General features: G+C 53.4%; 1 protein-coding gene across 6 annotated transcripts in view; it reads right to left on the bottom strand.

Moving 5' to 3' along the window:
- Window positions 1-472: 472 nt before the first annotated feature.
- The window catches only part of SIPA1L3 (signal induced proliferation associated 1 like 3), a 270,995-nt gene continuing 252,482 nt past the window's right edge, over window positions 473-18,985 (bottom strand). For 3 of the 6 annotated variants that reach the window (XM_081031969.1, XM_081031970.1, XM_081031968.1), the window contains 7 exons: window positions 13,502-13,667; window positions 12,501-12,747; window positions 8,926-9,069; window positions 5,658-5,793; window positions 3,866-3,947; window positions 2,556-2,700; window positions 473-1,022 (listed from right to left, as the gene is read on the bottom strand). In XM_081031969.1, coding sequence (XP_080888095.1) covers window positions 2,557-2,700; window positions 3,866-3,947; window positions 5,658-5,793; window positions 8,926-9,069; window positions 12,501-12,747; window positions 13,502-13,667 — 919 coding nt within the window. In that variant the 3' untranslated portion in view covers window positions 473-1,022; window position 2,556. The remainder of the gene's footprint in view (window positions 1,023-2,555; window positions 2,701-3,865; window positions 3,948-5,657; window positions 5,794-8,925; window positions 9,070-12,500; window positions 12,748-13,501; window positions 13,668-18,985) is intronic. The other 3 variants (XM_081031972.1, XM_081031971.1, XM_081031973.1) reach the window with 3 other exon arrangements.

Raw genomic sequence — 18,985 nt, 5'->3', positions numbered from 1 at the left:
GAGGTAGAAGCTCCCTCTTTTTTTTTTTTTTGAAGTGTGTTTTTCCAGGACCCAGTCAAGTAGTTGTTTCAATCTAGTTGTGGAAGGCACAGCTCACAGTGGCCCATGTGGGGATCGAACCGGCAACCTTGTTGTTAAAAGCACCGTGCTCTAACCAACTTAACTTAGCTAACCAGCCGCCCAGAAGCTCCTTTTTAACTTAAGGACTTTTTACATTCTAAGTGCTGGATCTTAAGGAAAAGAAGCTTGCAGGTCTGGTGTTCCCTGGTGCTTAGGGAAGTGCATGTGTGTGTGTGTGTGTGTGTGTGTGTGTGTGTGTGAGAGAGAGAGAGAGAGAGAGAGAGAGAGAGAGAGAGAGAGAGAGAGAGAGAGATATTAGAACAAGGGGCATAGAAGGAGGGGGTTGACCCTGGACCACACCCTCTGGTCAGTGACTCCAGGCAGCTGCCCAGCTAGTGAACACACAAACCACTTCTATGAAACATTTATTTCCTTTGAAACCTCCAGAAACATGCCAGAAAATCTCAAGACAGGGATAGGAAAAAAAAAAGACAATAAAGAATAAAAAAAATCCAAATGAAACAAATCAACATACGAAAAAAACCCCTGCTATCTCCAGCCATCAGAACACCAACCTCAAATTAAATAGATTCGTTTTGCAGAGATCCTTAAAAAATAACAGAAAACAAAACCCAAAATCATAATTTACACTTAATGTACACGATTAGGTCCCCAAAATGATTAGAATGATCTGAAGAGATGAGGTGACAACTTAAAATAGCGGGGGAGGGGCGGGCTCCAGGTTAGGGTCTGAGGAAAGGGGGCTGGGGTGACCTGGAGAACCCTTCCAGAAAGGGGATCCGGGAAGAGGGGCAGAGACATCACAGTAGTTGGCCAGGGCTGAGGACCCAGCAGGCCCACCTTGCAGTCCCATCGCACACCACACACGGGTGAGGGCAAGCAGATGGCAGATCTGAGGGCTTTCTTGCAGGACTGCAGTGCCGCCAGGGGCCAGAGGTCGACTGCAGGGAGACACCACAGTCAGTGTCCTTTTCTCTGGCTCCCCAAATGCCTGTGTCCTGGGTAGCTCCCAGTGCCCCCTTCCCTGAGGATTTTGGCCCCAAAGAGAAGGCGTTGGGGGTCTTTGGAAAAGGCCCGGCTGCCTGGGGCTGGCTCCCAGCCAGGAGCTGCTGCTCTGAGCCAGGCCCCGCCAACTCTCCTGCCTGGTGCCTCCCCAAAAGGGAAGGCGCTAGCCTGCCCACCCTGACTTTGTTTCTCTGAGTCCCGCTGGGCGCCAGCCCTGGGGGGGGGGGGCATGCCTGATCCTCAGCTTGAGGTTGGGGGCATCCACAGATTGTGGCCATACATACTTGTTCTGGCGCAACTCTACATGAAAAAATAAATATATATATATCTATATATATATATTTTTGCCTTTAAAGGAAAAAAAGAAACTGTTTCCTGGGTGAACAGCATAGTACCACACGGGCTCGGCTGCCTGGCAAGCTGCCCCTTATTGCCTTTAGAGAACCAGCATCTCATGGGGGTTCACACAGCAAAAGTTCCAGGGGAGCAGTGGGGGTGTCACCCCCCTGCCCCCCGCTGTGGGGGCTGCATGATGGGCCCAGGGACTTGTAAAGGGAAAACAAAAGCAGAGGAGATAAAGGCTGTTTCTCTCCAGCCTTGACCTGGGGGCTCTGTGGAGCCCCTCCTGGTGCCTGGAAGAGGCCATGGCTGTGGCAGCTGTGCCGCCATGCCTGGCAGGGCAGGAGCTGGAGGGAGGAGGGGCCCAGGCACCATGGCCTCGGGTGGCCGAGGGCTAATAGAAAAAGACTGTATAAACGGTGTGCAAAAATTTCCCCCTCAAAGCAGGTGACTCTGGATGCTGGGGTTTCCCTTCTCCATCCCGGGACCCCCAAGAAAATAAGTGAAGCTCTAAGAAAATGCTCCTGGCTGCTTTTTGGAAGGATGGGGGTTGGGAGGGGATGATGTCCATGCCGCCTGGAGCTCATGCACCAAGGACTGAGAGAGAGTCCTGGCCTGTTTCCACACGGGCCCTGACCTCTCTGGGGCATGGGGGAGAGTGGGCTGGTTTCCCATTGTGATATGTTATGCACGGGGCCCCACAAGCCCCAACTCTGTTGTGAAGCCTGGGTTGTGAACTCCTGGAGCTGTGGGGTTTGGAGACTCACTCCTGCCCTCCCTCTTCCCTTCCTACAGCTTCTGATGGCTTGGTCCTAGGAAGAGACTAGATGGGGCCTGCAGGATGGGCCCCTGGGGCCAGTGTGGGCAGGGCCCAGCCCCCAGGGACCAGAGATGAGCAATTGAGAGGGAGGCCTGAGACCATGCTGCCCACTGGGGCCGGAGGACCACAAGCAGACCACAGCTCACAGCCCTGGGGAGGCCCTCCTCAAGTTTCCGTGTCCATGGGGAGAGCAGTGGGTCCCTGGCTGGATTATCTTGGTCACACCTACAACCAGGAGCCAAACTAAGGGACACAAGAGAGCAGGAGCCCCCAGCTGCCAGGTGGAGGGGTGGGGCGATGTCCTCCCCACCTCAGAGTTCCTTCTTCTCCCTGCAGAAGATCTCAGCAAACTTGCGGAGCTGCTCGCTGGCGGCCTGTGACTCCTCCTGCAGCCGCTGGTTGTTCTGCCGCAGGCTGGCCACCTCCGACTGCAGCACCGCCTTGTCCTGCTTCTCCTGCGGGGTGGGGTCTGGCATCAACGGTGGCCCAGCCACGCGCGCCTGGGCCTGTGAACCCTGGCTCGGCCGTGGTTTAGAGCTGGGCTGCCAGCACTCAAAGCCCAGCTCTGCTTCTTGATAGCCCAGTAACCCCAGGAAAGTCACTTCATCTCTCTGGGCCCCAGTTGCCTCAATTCTAAAAGGGGTGGTCGAGAGGTTTCCCTGAGGTCATATATGTCACCCTCACAGCCACCCCAGGACTTGGGGAAAGCTAACCCCACAGAGCAAGTGGAGAGCTGGGATGTGGATGTAGGGCTGCCTGCACGGGCTCCCCTGAGACGCCCTCCAGGGTAGCGTGACCTCCAGAGGGGGTGACTCGTTTAAGGTCACGTTCAGTGGTGGTGGGGATGTGAACCTGGGCCCTTGTGCTCGAGACTCACACATTACATTCCACCACTTTTTGCCTTTTACCCAAAGTACATAAAGCGACAAGTAATTCTCCTCCGCCCTTTGTCTCCTCACTGTCCCACACCCTGGAGATAAATGCAATAAATACTTTAGACTGTCACCCGTGACACAGTCCTGTGATGCCTGGAGGTTAAACATTATTTTTAAAGTATGATAATGTTCTAGGAAACAGTTCTGCAGCTTGTTTGGTTACTTAGGATATTGGACTTCTTTTGTATATCAGCAAACACATATACTTCTGTGATTACTTTAACTGGCTGCAGAATATCCCACTGTATAGGTGACCTGTCATTTATGTCACCATTCTCCTGTGCAGGGACAGCTGCACTGGCTCCGATGTTTTATTGCTAACAGTGCAGCCAATGAATGCCCTCACTCATGGATCTCTGTGTCCCTGCTTGAAATTCTGTAGGACAAATTCCCACAAGGGGAATTGCTGGGTCAACATCGTACATAATGACATTTTTGACAAATATTGTCCAACTGCCCCCCAAAAAGGTTAGGCCAATTTATTCTTCCTCCAAGATCAGGGGACAGTTTCCCTGTTTGCTCACCAGCCTTCGGTAGTGTTCCTGTTTACTCTTCACTTGAGACCATACTCAAAGCTGGGTGGCCTCCCCCAGAGTGGGAGGGGTCGGGGGGATAGGAGCGTCAGCCTTGCTGTCCCCTGAGTGTGAGGGAAGTGCAGTGTGGAGGCGCTGCCTGGCGGCCTTACCTTCTGCAGGTCTGTGTGCAGCTGCTTTAACATCACTTCCAGCTGATACACCTTGCCGGTCAGATCCAGGGGCAGCTCTTCGCTGGACAGACAGGGGACAGGGTCAGGCCCCTCTCATCCCTGAGGTTCTGGGGAGTCCCGTTCTTGAAGCAGTCCCAAGGGGGCCTGGAGGAGAAGCTCTGGGGGAAGCCCGAAGCCAGCCCTCCTCCCGGCACGCTCCACCCGCGAGGGCACTGCACGGATGGGATGGGGGCCGTGGGAGCGCTGGGCCTGTGGAAGGCTGAAGCAGCTCTCCCCGGAGGATGGACCATGTGTGTGCTTAGGGAGAAACTCCTCCCACGTGTGCATGTGGCACGAGACAAAAAACCCAGCCCGCAGACATCCACGAAGCACCCGGCACGCCTGTTCACTGTTCTGGAACCTGAGGCACGTTAGTGGATGGATGAACGAGGGCCTGACCTTGTGGACAGAACTAATAACGAGACTGACAAGGACGATGACAGCCCGCCTGTCACTGAGAGCCCACCCTGCACAGCGTGTGGTCTCAGTCTACCAGAGCTCTCGGCCCAACACAGCATGGGAGGTCACCACGTCATTACCCACTGGACAGAGGGAAACCCAGGCTCAGGCAGGGACACTGCACCCGGGAGCCCAGCCTGTGGCTCCTTCCTCTGTGCAGATTCCCCAGCGCGGGGCCTGCCTTGCCCCTGCAGAGGAGAGCGGGCAGCCCTTCCTGCAGAAGGCTTCACTGGGCACATCCTGTGGGGTGCAGCAGCCAAGGGAGACTGGGGTCTCAGCCCAAGAAGGGGAGAGGGCTCGGCTCTCCCACCCTTCCCACCCCTTTCCTCCCTCCCCGGTCCTGGACCTTGCGGGACCTGCAGCTGCAGGGGGAAGTGGGATGCAGGTGGGGAGGAGGTCACCAGTTCAGGGGCAAAGGGAATCCATGAGTGCGCCCAGAAGCCACAGGTCCTGCCATTTCCTACCCGCTAAGTGGTGGCACTCTCTGTAACTGCTTAGTTCTTGTAATTACAGTGCGGCCACATTTTGGGGGAGGTTGAGTCCTAAAGCCAGTGTGTGATGCAAACAAGAAAGTCAAAATTACCCTGAAAAATCGCTTCCCACCCTAAAGTCCAGTGCACAACTGCTTAATATGGCCCCGCACGGGCAGGTATGCACATGGTGTGAAACACACTATTTACACCCATGGACTTGCAAACATGCCATTTCCATTCTCTCTCCCTCTTTTTATTTTCTGCCAAGACAGTGCAGTCTAAGATGTTCCACTAAATGTGAGACAACAAATGCGACATGTCTGTCTCCCTGTCCTCCTCCCACCCCCAGGAAGCCTCATGAGGGCAAGGTTCCTGTTTCAGTCACCCCCAGGTCCCCAAGCAGCCCATAGGGACCTGCTAGGCCAGAGGTAAGAGGTGAGTTTCAGGTGATGAGTCTTATCATTTAGGAATATGCGGAGGAGACCCAGGGGCAGATGGGGGACAATGGGGGGCTCTACTTAGCAGTTTTCAAAGTTGGAAGTAAACAGTTGTGAGCGTGCTGACTACAGTGCCATGGCCACCCGTCCACGAGGAGAGGGCAGACTCTGCCATGGTCACTGCTGGGCCCAGTGTGTAGATGACTCCAAATCTGTAAGATTAGGAGGCTCCCCAGCTACTGCAGAGTGGGTGCTGGGTGACCTGCACAGCTGCCTGTCATCTGGGGTCTCTTTCACGACACAGGCCTGCTGTCTGCAGGGATTCAGGTTGCTGGGCCCTGGGTGTTCCCGGGGGAACCTCACCTCATGGTCGGGGTGGTCCTGGGCGTCGGGGGCCCTCTCTCCAGGCTCAGGTGGCTGTGGACAGGGCTGTGTGCAGGTGGCATGTCCGGGCTGAGAGCTGGGTCGTTGAGAGAGAAGAGCGAGACAGCTCTTTGCACTGGCGGACAGAGAAGGGAGAGGGGTCGCCAGGGCTCCCAGCTCCTCACACGACGCCTCTCCCTGCAAACCTCCCGCCCACACCTCCATATCCCCAATCACACTTGTTAGATCACGCAGGCATTTGCATGAATTTTTGCCAGAAAAACTCAACCAAAGAAGGACGCAACAAAATCCCATCGTGATGCTGAGCAAACCTCTAGACCCAATGACCAGTTTAGACACAATTCAAGGAAGAGAGAAACAAGTTAAATAACAGTGTGAGGAGGTAAACAACCCAATGCAGAACCTGGACCAGTCTCAGCATAAATGACCTGCTTTTGTCAACAACTAAGTGGCAGGAAAAAAATGGCCTAAAGTAGAGGGGTTGAAACTGGGTGACAAGTACATGAGGGTTCACTACACTCTAGTCTTGAGAATGTCTGTGAAATTACAAAAGCAGAAGGAAACGTGACATAGAGAATGTCACGTATGCTGAAGAGAGAAAAGAAATCACAGGGGCTGCCGGTGAAAGCAAACCTTCCTGGGGCCCCCCAGACACTTGCTCTGCATTTTTAAACAGGACGGTCAGGGGATCTTTCTGTAAAACCAAGAATTGGCGACAACCCCAATGCACCAGAGAGGGGCTGGTTCAGTGAGCCCTGGAACATGTGGCCAGACAAAGGAATATGAGGGCAGGGCGTGAAAACCCAGGAGGTGGGCCTGCGTGTGTGCCCTGAGGGTGTGCCCCGAGGGTATGCCATGCCAGGAGCGGAGTTAGCACGTGCTGGACATATACTGCCACCTGGCAAAGGCGGTTCCTGATCAACTGCACACTTCTCTGCTCAAAGAGCACAGGAAAAACCCGAGTACCGCTCCCTTACATCATCAACTGTTTACATTTTGCCAAATTGATTTCCTCTCTTTCCCCGCCCCCAACCGTTCTGATTTTTTTTTTTTTAAGGAGGGTGCAGCTCATAGTGGCCCAATGTGGGGATCGAACTGGCAACTTTGGTGTTACCAGCATCACGCTTTAAGAACCAACTGGGCTAACCGGCCACCCTTCCCCCCTCTTCTGCAGGTGTGCACATTTTCCCCACCATTTGAGATAACCAACATCATGGCAGTTCACTACATTTCTCTAAAACATAAGGACACTCTCCTACAGAATCACAACCACTGTCATACTTGAGAAATTCAACACTTATACGACTGTCTAAGAAACAGACATCTTGAAATTTCCCCAGTTCTCTACATAATATCTTTTATAGCTGTTACACACAATTCAAGGGAGAGAGAAACAAATAATACCCTTTCTATCCTGGATTTAGCATCTATGCTCTTTGAAAATCTTTTTCCATCAACAATTTCACACATGCTCCAAAGCGGAGGAAACAGCGCCATGAGTCCTTACGAACCTATCGCCACTTTCAACCATTTTCACATACTCTGCTTCCTTCCCTGCCGCCCTTTGCTTTTTTATCCCCCTGATTACTCCTCTCCTTTACTTCTTAGAAACAGCCTGAGGTTTAACTGAGGTTTCACCGATAGGCAACGAACTGCACACATTGAAAGTGTACAATTTGCGGCGGCTGAGCCTGTTTCCTTGTCTCCAAATGAGAATCCTAATACATCCCTCAGGCTGGACACCAGAAGAGATGCTCTGTAATGTCACTGTGGCTCAAGTTTCATCTCTTTCACGAAGTACCACTCTTCCCCACCAAGCTTGTTAGGGCTCCGGAGGGTCATGACCATTTCAGCGTTGGGCCACTGCCTGGCAGCCATTCCCCAGAGTTTCCCAAGTGTAAAGCTGGAGTAGACCAGAGGCTGTGCCTCATGCACTGACCATTCTGCCTTCCCTGCCCTTCCCCAGAGGTCTGACTGATTCCATCCTGTGGTCAGGAGAGGCTGCAGGGTGGGATGGAAGCAAACGAATGGAGGTAAACGAGGGAGGTCATTTCCTCCAGGGCCACCTGCCACACGTGGACTGGCTTGTGTGGAAAAATGAAGGATGTGTACTATGTGGGTCTGGTTTAATGGCTCTGTGCCAGGCCTCTACTGGGCACCCAGTGCTGACGACCCTGGGCCCTGCCCTTCTGGCCCAGTGGGGAGAAATACACACCATTAGACAGCGGCGGCCCAGAGTGGCCAGGGCAAGGAATGGGGGGTACAGAGAGAGGGCTCAGGATTGTGATAGCCCAGAGGAGGTGCCTGATCCAGACTAGGGGATACCAGGGAAGGCTTCCAGGAGGACGACAGCAAAGAGCTGTGGCCTGGAGGATGAAAAAAATGAGCTGGAAGAATATGTTCATGTCTGTTGGGGATCACCATGAATCCCATTTTACAGATGAGGAAACGGAGGCTTGGAAAGGTAAAGTTCCTTGCCCAAGGTCACATGGGAAGGAAATGGCAGAGATTGCTAGCTGTCCCTCATGATTCGTTTTCCCTTTCTTTGTAATAACAAATCCCAAATTTCAGCTGGGCACACATGGCCTTATTTCCCAACCTGCCCTGCAGCTAGGTGTGGCTATGTGACACTCTGGCCAACGGAAGTAAGCGTAGGAGGAGTGAGGCTTTGGGAAATGTCCTCAAAGGGAAGGATGTGCCCTTCTTTCCGCTGCTGGTCAGAGCTGGACGTCATGGCCAGAACCCTAGCAGCCTCGCTGCCAGGGTGAGGGGCCTGTACCCTCACTCGTTTGTGGAAATGCCATACCAGCCCCAGGCCGCCCACCCCAAGAATCTCTACCTGTGCAAAACCTTGTGTGTTTAAATCATTGTTAATTTGGATGTTCTGCCATTTGCAGCCAAAACAAATCTAAACACAATCTGGATTGCTACAATGTTGCCCTATAATAATAACAACAAAGGATCAGCTGCCGAGGGCTCATTCTGTGCCTGATGTGTTTTAAGGTGTTTCATATAATCCTCATGGCAGGCCCCGGCTGTGGGCACAGTCGCACCCCTATCTTGCAGATAAGGTAACAGGATCAGAGAGATGAAGACACTCGCTCAGGACTACAGAGAGAGCAAGTGACGGGGAAGGGTGTGAAACTCCCGATTCTGGAGGCCGAGCGTGCGTCCCCTCCAAAGTCCCAAGGCTCTCCATTCACCCTTTAGGGGGAGGAGCGGGCGGCGTTGGGTGGAGGGTGCCTACCTTCGTAGGCCTTGGCCGCGTTGACCAGGCTGGACCACTCGAGGCCAGCGGCCGTGTCGGGCAGCGGCATCATCCCGGGATCAAGGCGACGCAGTGGCCGGTCCCGCCCCTCAGCCAGCGAGAGCTCTGAAGCCGAGATATTGGCTGGATGGGGAGGGTGGAGATGGGGAGACAGGTGAGAATGACCACTTGGGAGAAACAAAGAAATTAATACATTGTTATACTTTATCTGTAATTACCCAACATTATGTAATTGTTAAACCATGATATACAATTAAATAAATGCTATAGTAGGGGGCGGCCGGCTAGCTCAGTTGGTTAGAGCGCGGTGCTCTTAACAACAAGGTTGCCGGTTCGATCCCCACATGGGCCACTGTGAGCTGCGCCCTCCACAACTAGATTGAAACAACTACTTGGAGCTGATGGGTCCTAGAAAAACACACTTAGTAAATAAAAGTTTAAAAAAAAAATAATAAAAATAAATGCTATAGTACACGATAAATGGCAGGAAAACATCTAGCGGGGTAAGGGTGAGTAGGAGTGTCAGATAGTTATGTGGGTACAATTTTAAACAGGGTGCTAGGGGGAGGTCTTGCTGAGAGGATGGCATTTGCACAAAGCTCTGAAGGAGGAGAGGGAGTGATCTAGGAGGTACCCTGAGGAAGAGCATTCTGGGCAGATGGAACAGCCAGTGCAAAATCCCCTAGGCAGGAACGTGCCTGTAGGCTTAGGGAACATTGAAGCAGCCCACGTGGCTGGGACAGAGGGAGAGGAAGAGTGGGAGGTGGAGTCAGAGGTGACAGGGCTGGACTTCACCGGGCCTTGTGCGCTGCGATGAGGACTTTGTCTCTTCCCGTGACAAAGTCATGTGGGATCTGAGCATGGAGGGATGTGACCCGATGCAGTGTTCACAGGGTCCCCCGGCTTTGCTCAGAAGACAGACTGTGGGGAGCCGGGAGGCAGTGAGAAGGCTGCTGTGATGGTCCAGGAGGGAGGTAAGGGTGGACAGGACCAAGTGGGCAGATCTTGGCTCTAGTTTGTAAGTGGAACCAACAGTATTTCCTGAGAGTGGATGTGGGTGTGAGACAGGAGGGTCCAGAATGATGTCAAGATTTTGGAGCTGGCAGAGATGGGGGAGACTGGGAGTGGGATCAGAAGTTTGTTTCTGGACGCCTGGACTGTGAGATGCCATTAGATACCCACAAGGAGCCAGTGGGTGGGGCACAGGAGTCTGGAGTGGAGGAGAGAGTGCCAGGCTACAGATGGAATTTGGGTCGTCATTGCCTGGGCAGTGTTTAGACGTGGCAGGGTCACTGTGGGGAGACCTGGTGGGTTCGGGCAGAGAGAGAGGCCGCTGAAGTCTCAGGGTGTTGGAAGTGACAGCACAAGCACTGTGCAAACAGCAGCATTCGCTGCAGCCAAGGAGTAAGTCCCATGTGCTGGGCTTAGCTCACTGACGACTCACAGCCCCTAAAAAGAAGGGGCCAGAGGAGAAGAGTGAGGCATGGAGAGATTAGGTGACTCAGGCTAGGCAGGAAGGGCTGGGCCTGGATGGACCTGGCTTGCTCTGTGCCCCCGAGCGCGTCCTCCTGCCAGGTACTGTGCTGGGGCTAAGACACATCTCAGCCTCACCTCCAATTAGCCAGGAGGGAGGTGCTGTTAGGACCCTGTGCTGTGCAGGGCACATCAAGGCTCAGAATGAGAAGGTAGCTTGCCCATGGTCACACCCACTGACCCTGCTCAAGGCTCTGGTGACGAGATAATCCCTGTTAATACTCTGAACCCTGCTCTCCAGTCCACAGGTGCAAACCTGACCCATGACAGATTAAAATGCCTGCTCAGGTGACAGAATGTTAACAACAAAAATAATGACTAGCTGCTGTTTTTTTCTGCATTTACTGCATGTTAGACATTACGCTAGCATTTTCCATATATTCACTTGATTCTCAGATTAACCCAGTGAGGTGGGCTCTATTTCTGCCCCCATTTTACTGCCAACGAAACAGGCACAGAGAGGTTACATCTGTGAGTGGGGGGCCTGGGTCCAGCTCTTGGGCCGAGTGGTGCTAGAACGCATTTGTCGGACGAGTGAACGCCCAGGGGGAATGGCTGAGAGCAGGAAGATGTCGAGCCCTTGACCACCATGCTCTGCATCTCCAGCCTGCTAGCGTCTCACTGCTGAGTTGGTCGGGGCTGCGAGAGCAGCTGCCACTGCCCAGCGAGAAAACGGCGGGCGCTGCTGTGAGAGGCTCCTTGGCATGGAGGGTCCTTCATTAATGAAGTCGGGGCCCACACCTCTTCAGCCCAAATGTGGCTTAGAAAGGGCTCTTGAGCAGGCTTGGGCGAAGTGGAGAGGCCCAGGCCATGCAGAGGGCAGATGGGACTCTTGACTTCTCCTTAGTTTGTGCTGAATGCCAACCATGTGCCAGGCCCTGCCTTAGGCACAGACAGGGCAGCAAGGATCAGCGGTGACACAGAGGGAAGCTTAGGGAAACTGGAGGAATTCCCACTGAAACTCAGCCTTGCTGGGGCAGGGCTGGCCTTTGATGTGCTCACCGCTGTGTGCCCAGCACCTAGAGCAGAGCCTGGCCCACAGCACTGTGGAATGAGGTAATGGAGGGTGGTCAGGTGCTCTGTGAGAGGGGGAGATGACTCAGCCTGGGGCTTGGGGCAGATCTCCAGGGAAGCGCAATAACTGAGCAAAGTCCTTAGGAGAAGCAGGTTACCAAGAACAGGGCTGGAGGAAGAGCATGGCCGGCAGAGGGAACAGCCACGTGGAATGCCCTGAGGAGGGAGAGTCTGGTGCACTGAAGATTTCAGGGAGAGAACCATGAAGTTGAGGAGCTGAGGTGGGGTCCCAACACACCAGAGCAGTGGGGAGACATGGGAGAATTTTAAGTGGGGAGATAAACCCTTTAAAAAAGTCCCAGAGCCACCACCATCCCACCCCATGTGTACAAAAGGCTTCATCCAGACAATACAGGACACAGCCCCTCAGCCGAAACCCTTGGGGTAGACACCTCTCAGGAGTCCAGAGTTGTCTGGATTTGAGAAAGCTGTGCTGTATTTAACATAACACACCCAGAGAGTTCAGGCAGCACCCAGCATTCTGCAATGAAGTAACAGATCCTTCCTACCCGGTAGGGTAAAGAAGGACCACAAAGAGCCTCACATCTGCTCACGTCAGGTTGTACTGCCCAGGGAGCCTGGCCCCGCCTTCTGCATCGCAAACCCCCAATCCTCAGGGCCCCGGTGATGAGTTCCCCAGTCTGTACATGGAGGGACTGACCTCCCATCTCTGGTGAAAGAAGACCTAAACCCTTGGGTGCTCCAGATGCCTAGGTGACCCCCAGGAGAGCCCGAGGATTGGCCAACAATCCCTTGTCCGGGGCGGGGGGGGGTTGACACCCAGTGCCCATCCATCAGGCCCCCTTGAACTTCAAGGTACCCAAGGTCCCTTCCTCAGCTGATTCTGACACCAGTGACCTCCCAGTGATCCACACTCGGCACCCCCAGCACCCTGCTTCCCAATCCCGGGGTAACTCCCCTGCCAGCCCCCATGTGCTCAGGCTCACATTTCTTCTCTGGGAAACCGTTTCCAGTGGCAGGGATGGTGCTGGGGCCGCCGCCAGGCGGGTGGGGGTGCTGGTGTTGGCGGCGGGCGGGCAGCGTGCTGGAGGGGAAGGCGCAGGTGCTGGTGAAGAGCACGTCACTGGGCAGGCCTGCCTCCAGGCTGGCGGGGTTGGCAAAGCTGGGCTCCCGCCGCCCACTGCACAGACTCTCGTCGGATAGCGTCCGCTGCAAACTCTTCTGTGGCGACTGCTGCCAAGACAGGGGAGGGATGTGGGTGTGACCATGGTCTCACCTGTGGTCACGGTCCTCAGAGGCTCCTCCCATCCCGGACACCTGTGGCTCCGACCCACCCAGCATCCATTTCTGTCCCCTTTCCGGTCAAAGCATCCTGATTTTCCCCTGGGGATTCCTCCTCTCCCACTTGGAGCCCACCTGGTTCTGGAGGGCCAACTCTACCCTCCAGCCTCACGTAAGGTTAGGGAAGGCAGTGTGACCCAAGCTGGACCAGTGAGAGCCAGTCACTGCTGGGGACCACTGGGGGCAGAGTGCTGTGGGCTACAGGTTAGAGCCCTGGAAAGACTGGGGTCACCTCAGCCCCCATAGCGAGTACCTGCCCAATCTGGGGTACGTGGGGACAAGGTGAGAGGGGTCAAGGAAGACTGCTGTTTGGGCCCTGGGAGCCCCGCCTCCACCCTTGGCCCATGATGCAGTTGAGCAGGTGCGGTCTGCTCCCACCCTGGGCTCCACGAGAAGGACGTGAGCACCTATGAGGGCACCTTTTCCAGTCACGTGGTGTCCTCTAGTGTGGAATAATCCCACGTGCCTGCTTTACACTGAACTTCTGTCCCTGACCAATGTGATGTCCTGACTGCCGGCCACAAAGCCAAGACAGCCAAACAGGGCTGGCAGGGGCTGAAGGCTGAGGCCCCTGCAGGACGTGGCTGGAGTGACCGCAGGGAGGCCCGTCCCCCTTCCTTGCCCTCCCGCGCAGCCCACTACGCACGCCCGCATCTCCCTCCCGGTCTGGCGCCGGGTTGTCCATGATGATGAGCTTCTTCAGGTCATCCTCGATGGTGGACTTGTAGTTCTTCCGTGGGGAGCGGAGGTCGCGGAGGGACGCCCTCAACCGCGGCTGCCCGAAGACATTTTTCGTGTTGGTGTCCACCTGCCTAGAACGAGAGGGTCAGGGTCAGAGGCGCTGCTTCTCAAAGCTGGCCCAACTCGCCGTCACGGGGCGAGTGCCGCAACCTCCTGGACCTCACCTGGCATGAGTGTGACAGAAGAGGGACCTCTTTTGTTCTCCATTCAACAAGCCCCACAAATACTTCCTGGGAACCTACCCTGTGCCATGCCTGCTCCGGGTGGGGGTGCAGCAGTGAACATGGCACTGACCTTCAGTTGGGGAGCCTGACGATGAGCAAATAAACACAAAGAGATCCCAGAATGTGAGGTAGACAGAGTTGTTCTCAAGGATAAAAATAAAGCCAGGTAAAGGGATGGGGATGATGGAGATGGAGGATGGCTTTTCTGAGGGGGTGACATCTGAGCAGGAGCTGGAGGGAGGAAGGTAGAAGCGAACAGCAAGCGTTGGGCCGTGAGGCAGGACATGGCTTGCTGAGCCTGCGGAGTGGAGGCACAGCCTGTGAGTGGAAGAATCACGATTCCTGCCCAGGCCACCAGGCAGGCCAGAGTGGAGTGAGGGAGGGCAGGCTGGCGGGAGGAGAGGTCTGGGAGGGTCCCGGCAGACTGCGGGAGCTCATGAGCCACCGTGGGGACTTGGATGGCACACGGGCAAGCTCTGTGGTTCTGAGCTGGCGAGTGCTAGGTCCTGGTATGAGTTTTAGAGGGATCCCTCTGGTTGCTGGACAGAAAAGTGACCCTCTTGGAGGTGGGGACAAGAGTGGGAGCAGGTCAGGTGAGAAATGAGGGTGGCCCAGACCAGGGCTGCCAGCCACAGAACAGGGATAGTGCCTCTCAGAGGGAGAAGCCCTCAGCGGGACCGGTCCCTATGGACAAGTGCTGGGCCACAGGCAGCAGACCTCTGGTCTGGGTGCCAGAGGGGCAGTCATCAGATCTCCCTAGCCTCGGTTTCCTTATCTGTCACCTGGGGTAAGAGAACTCACGCACCCTGAGGTGACTGGGAGGGTCCAGAGACGAGGAACCTCACCCTGGGCAGGGGGCTGGAGCCCCGACTCTACTGTCCACACGTTTCTACTTGGCTCTAATCCCAGAAGTCGGGTCACTCTGATCACCACCCTCTTCTGAAGCAATCCCAAAGCTGACCCCGCACTGCCTTCCAGAACACTCTGTGGTCTAAAAGACACTGAGGCACAGCCTGGGGTTAAAAGCAGGAGCCTGGAGGCGGACAGGCCTGGGTTTGAGTCCTGGCTCTGCTTCTTCCTGCTGTGGGACCCAGGGCACAGCCCACCACCTCTGATCCTTGGTTTGCTTGTCGAGCAAACATGCTGACTTCACAGCACTGTGGGGTTTGCTGCAAAGCACTTGTCCGGTACCTGCCACAGAGCAGATGCTTGGGAAGTGAGGGCTGCCTCTGGAGCAGTCTGCCTGAGGCTGACCGGCCCTGAGCTGCACACGGCTCTGCTGCTCCCTTGCTCCCGCTGCCGGCTCCACAGGCCACCGTCCCACTGCTCCCTGGCCGTCCCCCGGGACTCAGTATCCTCCACTCCTGGGACTTCCCCTGAGGCCTCCTCCTGCCTTCTGATTCTGGCCTAGCCTGTGGGCTCAGGTCTTACTTCCCTGGTGAAAACTGGGTCCCTGACATGAGGTGTTGTCACACCCAGAAGAGAAAAAGTAACAGCTAACAGGAGCACAGCCCTCACCGTACAGCAGGCACCATCTACCATCCCAGGACTCCACGCACACGAGCTGTTAACTCTGCACGGCAGCCCTCCGCAGGAGCCACTGTCACTACTGCCCTCATTGTACAGATGGGAAACTGAGGCACAGCCTGTGAGTGGAAGAATCAGGATTCCTGCCCAGGCCACCAGGCTGCAGAGCCTACAGGCGTGACTCTGCTCAATTGCCATGTTTATATCATAGGGATGACATGTACAAAGATGTATGGTGTGTGAAACATAATCACATTTGGTAAAAAATGTACACTTTTATATGCAGAAAAAAAATTCTGGAAAAAATGATGAACAGTGATTACCTCTGGGAAGTGGGGTCCTTAGAAGGTAGAAAAATGGACTTTTACTTTTCATCTGATACCCTTGTGAACTGTCTGAATTTATTTTACCATAATCATGTGTTATAATAACAATAATAGTAAAAACTAGTTTTTAAAAAACTGACACCTACATTTCATCATTTTGTAACTTAAGAAAGTGAAAAAAAGTCTTTGAACCCTTGAAGAAATAAGATGTCTTGGGCTCCTGAGGATTTTGAAATCTACATTTTCTTTCTCATTTTCTCAGCTGCCAGCTCTGGGATTTTAACAACGAAAGGAAGAGAGGGTGGCAAGCTTTTTTCCTTTTTTTTTTTGTTAGGTCATATTCCTCCCCAAATTAGAATTCCAGGTCTAGGGTAATTCTGGCTCCATTAAAGTGTTCTCTGGGCAAATGAAAGCTTTAGATCCAAGAGCAAAACAGAAAGAGAAAAGAGAGAAAGAGACATACCCCAAAGCTAAAATGTTTCTCCATGGGAACTGGAAGGGGACTTGCCCATCTCCCTTCCCTTCAGATTTCCCCATTTCCCAGAATGCCCTGCACGGGGGAGCATGTGACTCAGTGTAAGGCATACCACATGCTGTGCCCATCAACCCCGGGACAGGGAGCAGGCCGAGCCTTCAGTTCGTCTACCATGAGACCGAGACTGGGGCATTGCCCACAAGGCTCTCTCCTTTGAGAGGTGTATAAAAAGAGCTGCTGAAAACTTTAACACGTGCTCTCTTTCTCCACCCGAGGAGTCCTACTTCTGGGAGTGTGCCCTTCAGAACAGCCTCCATTAGCCCACGTGCGCCAAGTATATGGGGGACGCTTCGTGCAGTCCTGTCTGTGGAGCAAACACAGGAGCAGCCAGCATGGGAAGGGCGAGGCCCCCACTAATACCATGTAGCTGCTAAAGAGAAATGGAGTCGATCCACACGACACGGGAAGAGGTTCTCCCATACAGGTCACGGGAATAAAGAACAGTGTATATAGTGTGAAGTTCTTTTTAGAAAACAAAACACACACAGCTTAGCTCCCTGTATTGAAGTTCACCAAACTCTAAGCTCCAAAACTGGATTGGGGGAGCCCAAAGGCTAGGCCAGAATCAGAAGGCAGGAGGAGGCCTCAGGGGAAGTCCCAGGAGTGGAGGACACTGAGTCTCAGGGGACAGCCAGGGAACAGTGGGATGGTGGCCTGTGGCACTTTCAAAAAACATTCCTCGCCCTCAAGGTCCCAAACAATCTGTCCCCCTCCCCCCTCGCCTTCATCTCCTTCCACACAGGCCTCCCAACGTTCCTTAAACATACCAGGCATGTCCCTGTCTCAGGGCCGTTGCACTGAGTGTTCCGTCTGCTTAGGGTGCCCTCCTAGCATTCCTCATGAATGGCAGTTTCTCATCCATCCATCTTAGCTCAAATGTTACCTCCTCCGAGAGGCCTCCCTGACCATTTAACCTTCTGCTTCTCCTTCCCGGCCTCAGTGTGCTTGATCCCGCAATCCTGCGCTTTTACTGCATTAACTCCTGAGGATCTGTCGTGTGCACTGTGCATTTGCAAACCCCCTCGTCCCACCTCACCTGCAGCCTCTGCATTGTGTCCAGTGTCAGGAACAGGGCCTGCCACACTATAGGCAGTTCAGTGTGTACCATACGGAACCAACCTTCCACCCAACCAACCTCCCTACTTATTTTCTTCCTCCCTCCCTCCCTTCTCTTCCTTCCTTTCACAACAAGCTTAAATAACTATTATTATACTATTATTATAACTATTATTAGCACGGTCTTTTAATTAATTAATTTGTTTGTTTATTTATTTATTTTTTTTAAGGAGGGCGCAACTCACACTGGCCCATGTGGGGATCGAACCGGCTACCATGGTGTTATCAGTACCACGCTCTAACCAACTGAGCTAACCGGCCGCCCTTAAATGACTTTTATAAAACAGAAAAAAGTATAGAGATACTTTAAAAGGGAAGCCAAAAGAACATGAGTATTCCTTCCCCACTGTTTGTGTTCATTTACTAAAATTCCCTTCCCAGCTCCCAGGACCACAAGGACTAACGGCTCATTCCTGATTCCACGGTGGGAGATGGCTTCCTGGAAATAATCATGCTAGAACTTTCTCCCCGACCCTCAACTCTGCCCCTGTCTCATCTGCTGCAGGTTTCATGGCCTGATACTATTAGTGGTGGCCTGCCATGACATATCTGAAGGGAAAAAGTACGACGAAAATTCAGTTTGGAGAGTCAAATTGATCGTTTTTGCTCTTACCTCTCTTCTGGAAGAATTTCCTTATATATTCTCTACATTGCAAATTCTAGGCAATAATGTAGAATGGAATTAATTCCAGGTTAAAAAAACCACACCAAACTGGGCTTGTACAGCTTGAATCTTTTTCCTTTTTCTCAAGCTCTCGGGTCTCCATAACTGTCAAAACCTAATGACCTCTGAGGAAAAATGGACTGCTCTCTGACCTTCTATTTGCTAATATGGAACTGTTGCTAAACTATCTGAAGAGAAAAGAGCAAGTGATAAAGGCATAAGTGCAGATACAGGAGGTGACTGCAGTGATACAGACAAGGGGGAGTGAGGGAAACGCACACAATCCCATGTGCTTGGTCAAGTTCCTCACACTTCTGGAAGGATGCAGAAAAAAGGAAACAATGGTTGCCTCTGGGGAGGGGAGCTGGATGGCTTGGGGCCAGGGAAGAGAGAGGCTGTTTTCACTGCAAACCTTTTGTACTAGTAATTTTATTTTAAAGCTGTGCTTGTTTTTTGTTTCAAAACACAAATGAAGAAAACATCCAGAAGGATACACCTTCTTCTCAAGGTTCTGACCGGCAGCACTGGACAGAATCTCTAATTTGCCCACATTGTCTGAACTTGGATTGTGTCATGTTGTGGAATTAAACCACTCGTATATTAGAAAAGAAAAAGATGGAAAAAATTACAAAGAAGACGTTACAGTTAGGACCCAGACAACAGGGACTTCTTTTTCCTGTGTTAGGAGGGCCAGAAGTGGAAAGCGACCAAAGGCTCCAACTTGGCTGGGCCTGATCCCAGCTCACTTGGCGTTCTGGCCTCCAAATGGGGCGGCTCCCTCAGGGCCAGGTTAATTAAGCTAATTAGCACCACTGTCAGTCTGCCTGAGCTGGGGGTTCTGCCAATGAGCTGGCTGACGAGGACATTTATGGGTCTGAACCTCAAGCGGCTGGGGAAGTTTCCTAGAAGAATAGCTGGGAGAGGCCCGGGGGATTGGGGGGCAATCCTGCTATGGGGTGGGGGTTTTAGGGAAAGGCATACCCCTGCTCCTTCTGTG

Source organism: Rhinolophus hipposideros (genome assembly GCF_964194185.1).
Source record: "Rhinolophus hipposideros genome assembly, chromosome: 21".
NCBI classification, from domain to species: domain Eukaryota; kingdom Metazoa; phylum Chordata; class Mammalia; order Chiroptera; family Rhinolophidae; genus Rhinolophus; species Rhinolophus hipposideros.
Note: the sequence above shows the minus strand (reverse complement) of the source record. Positions and strands in the feature narration are given on the sequence as shown.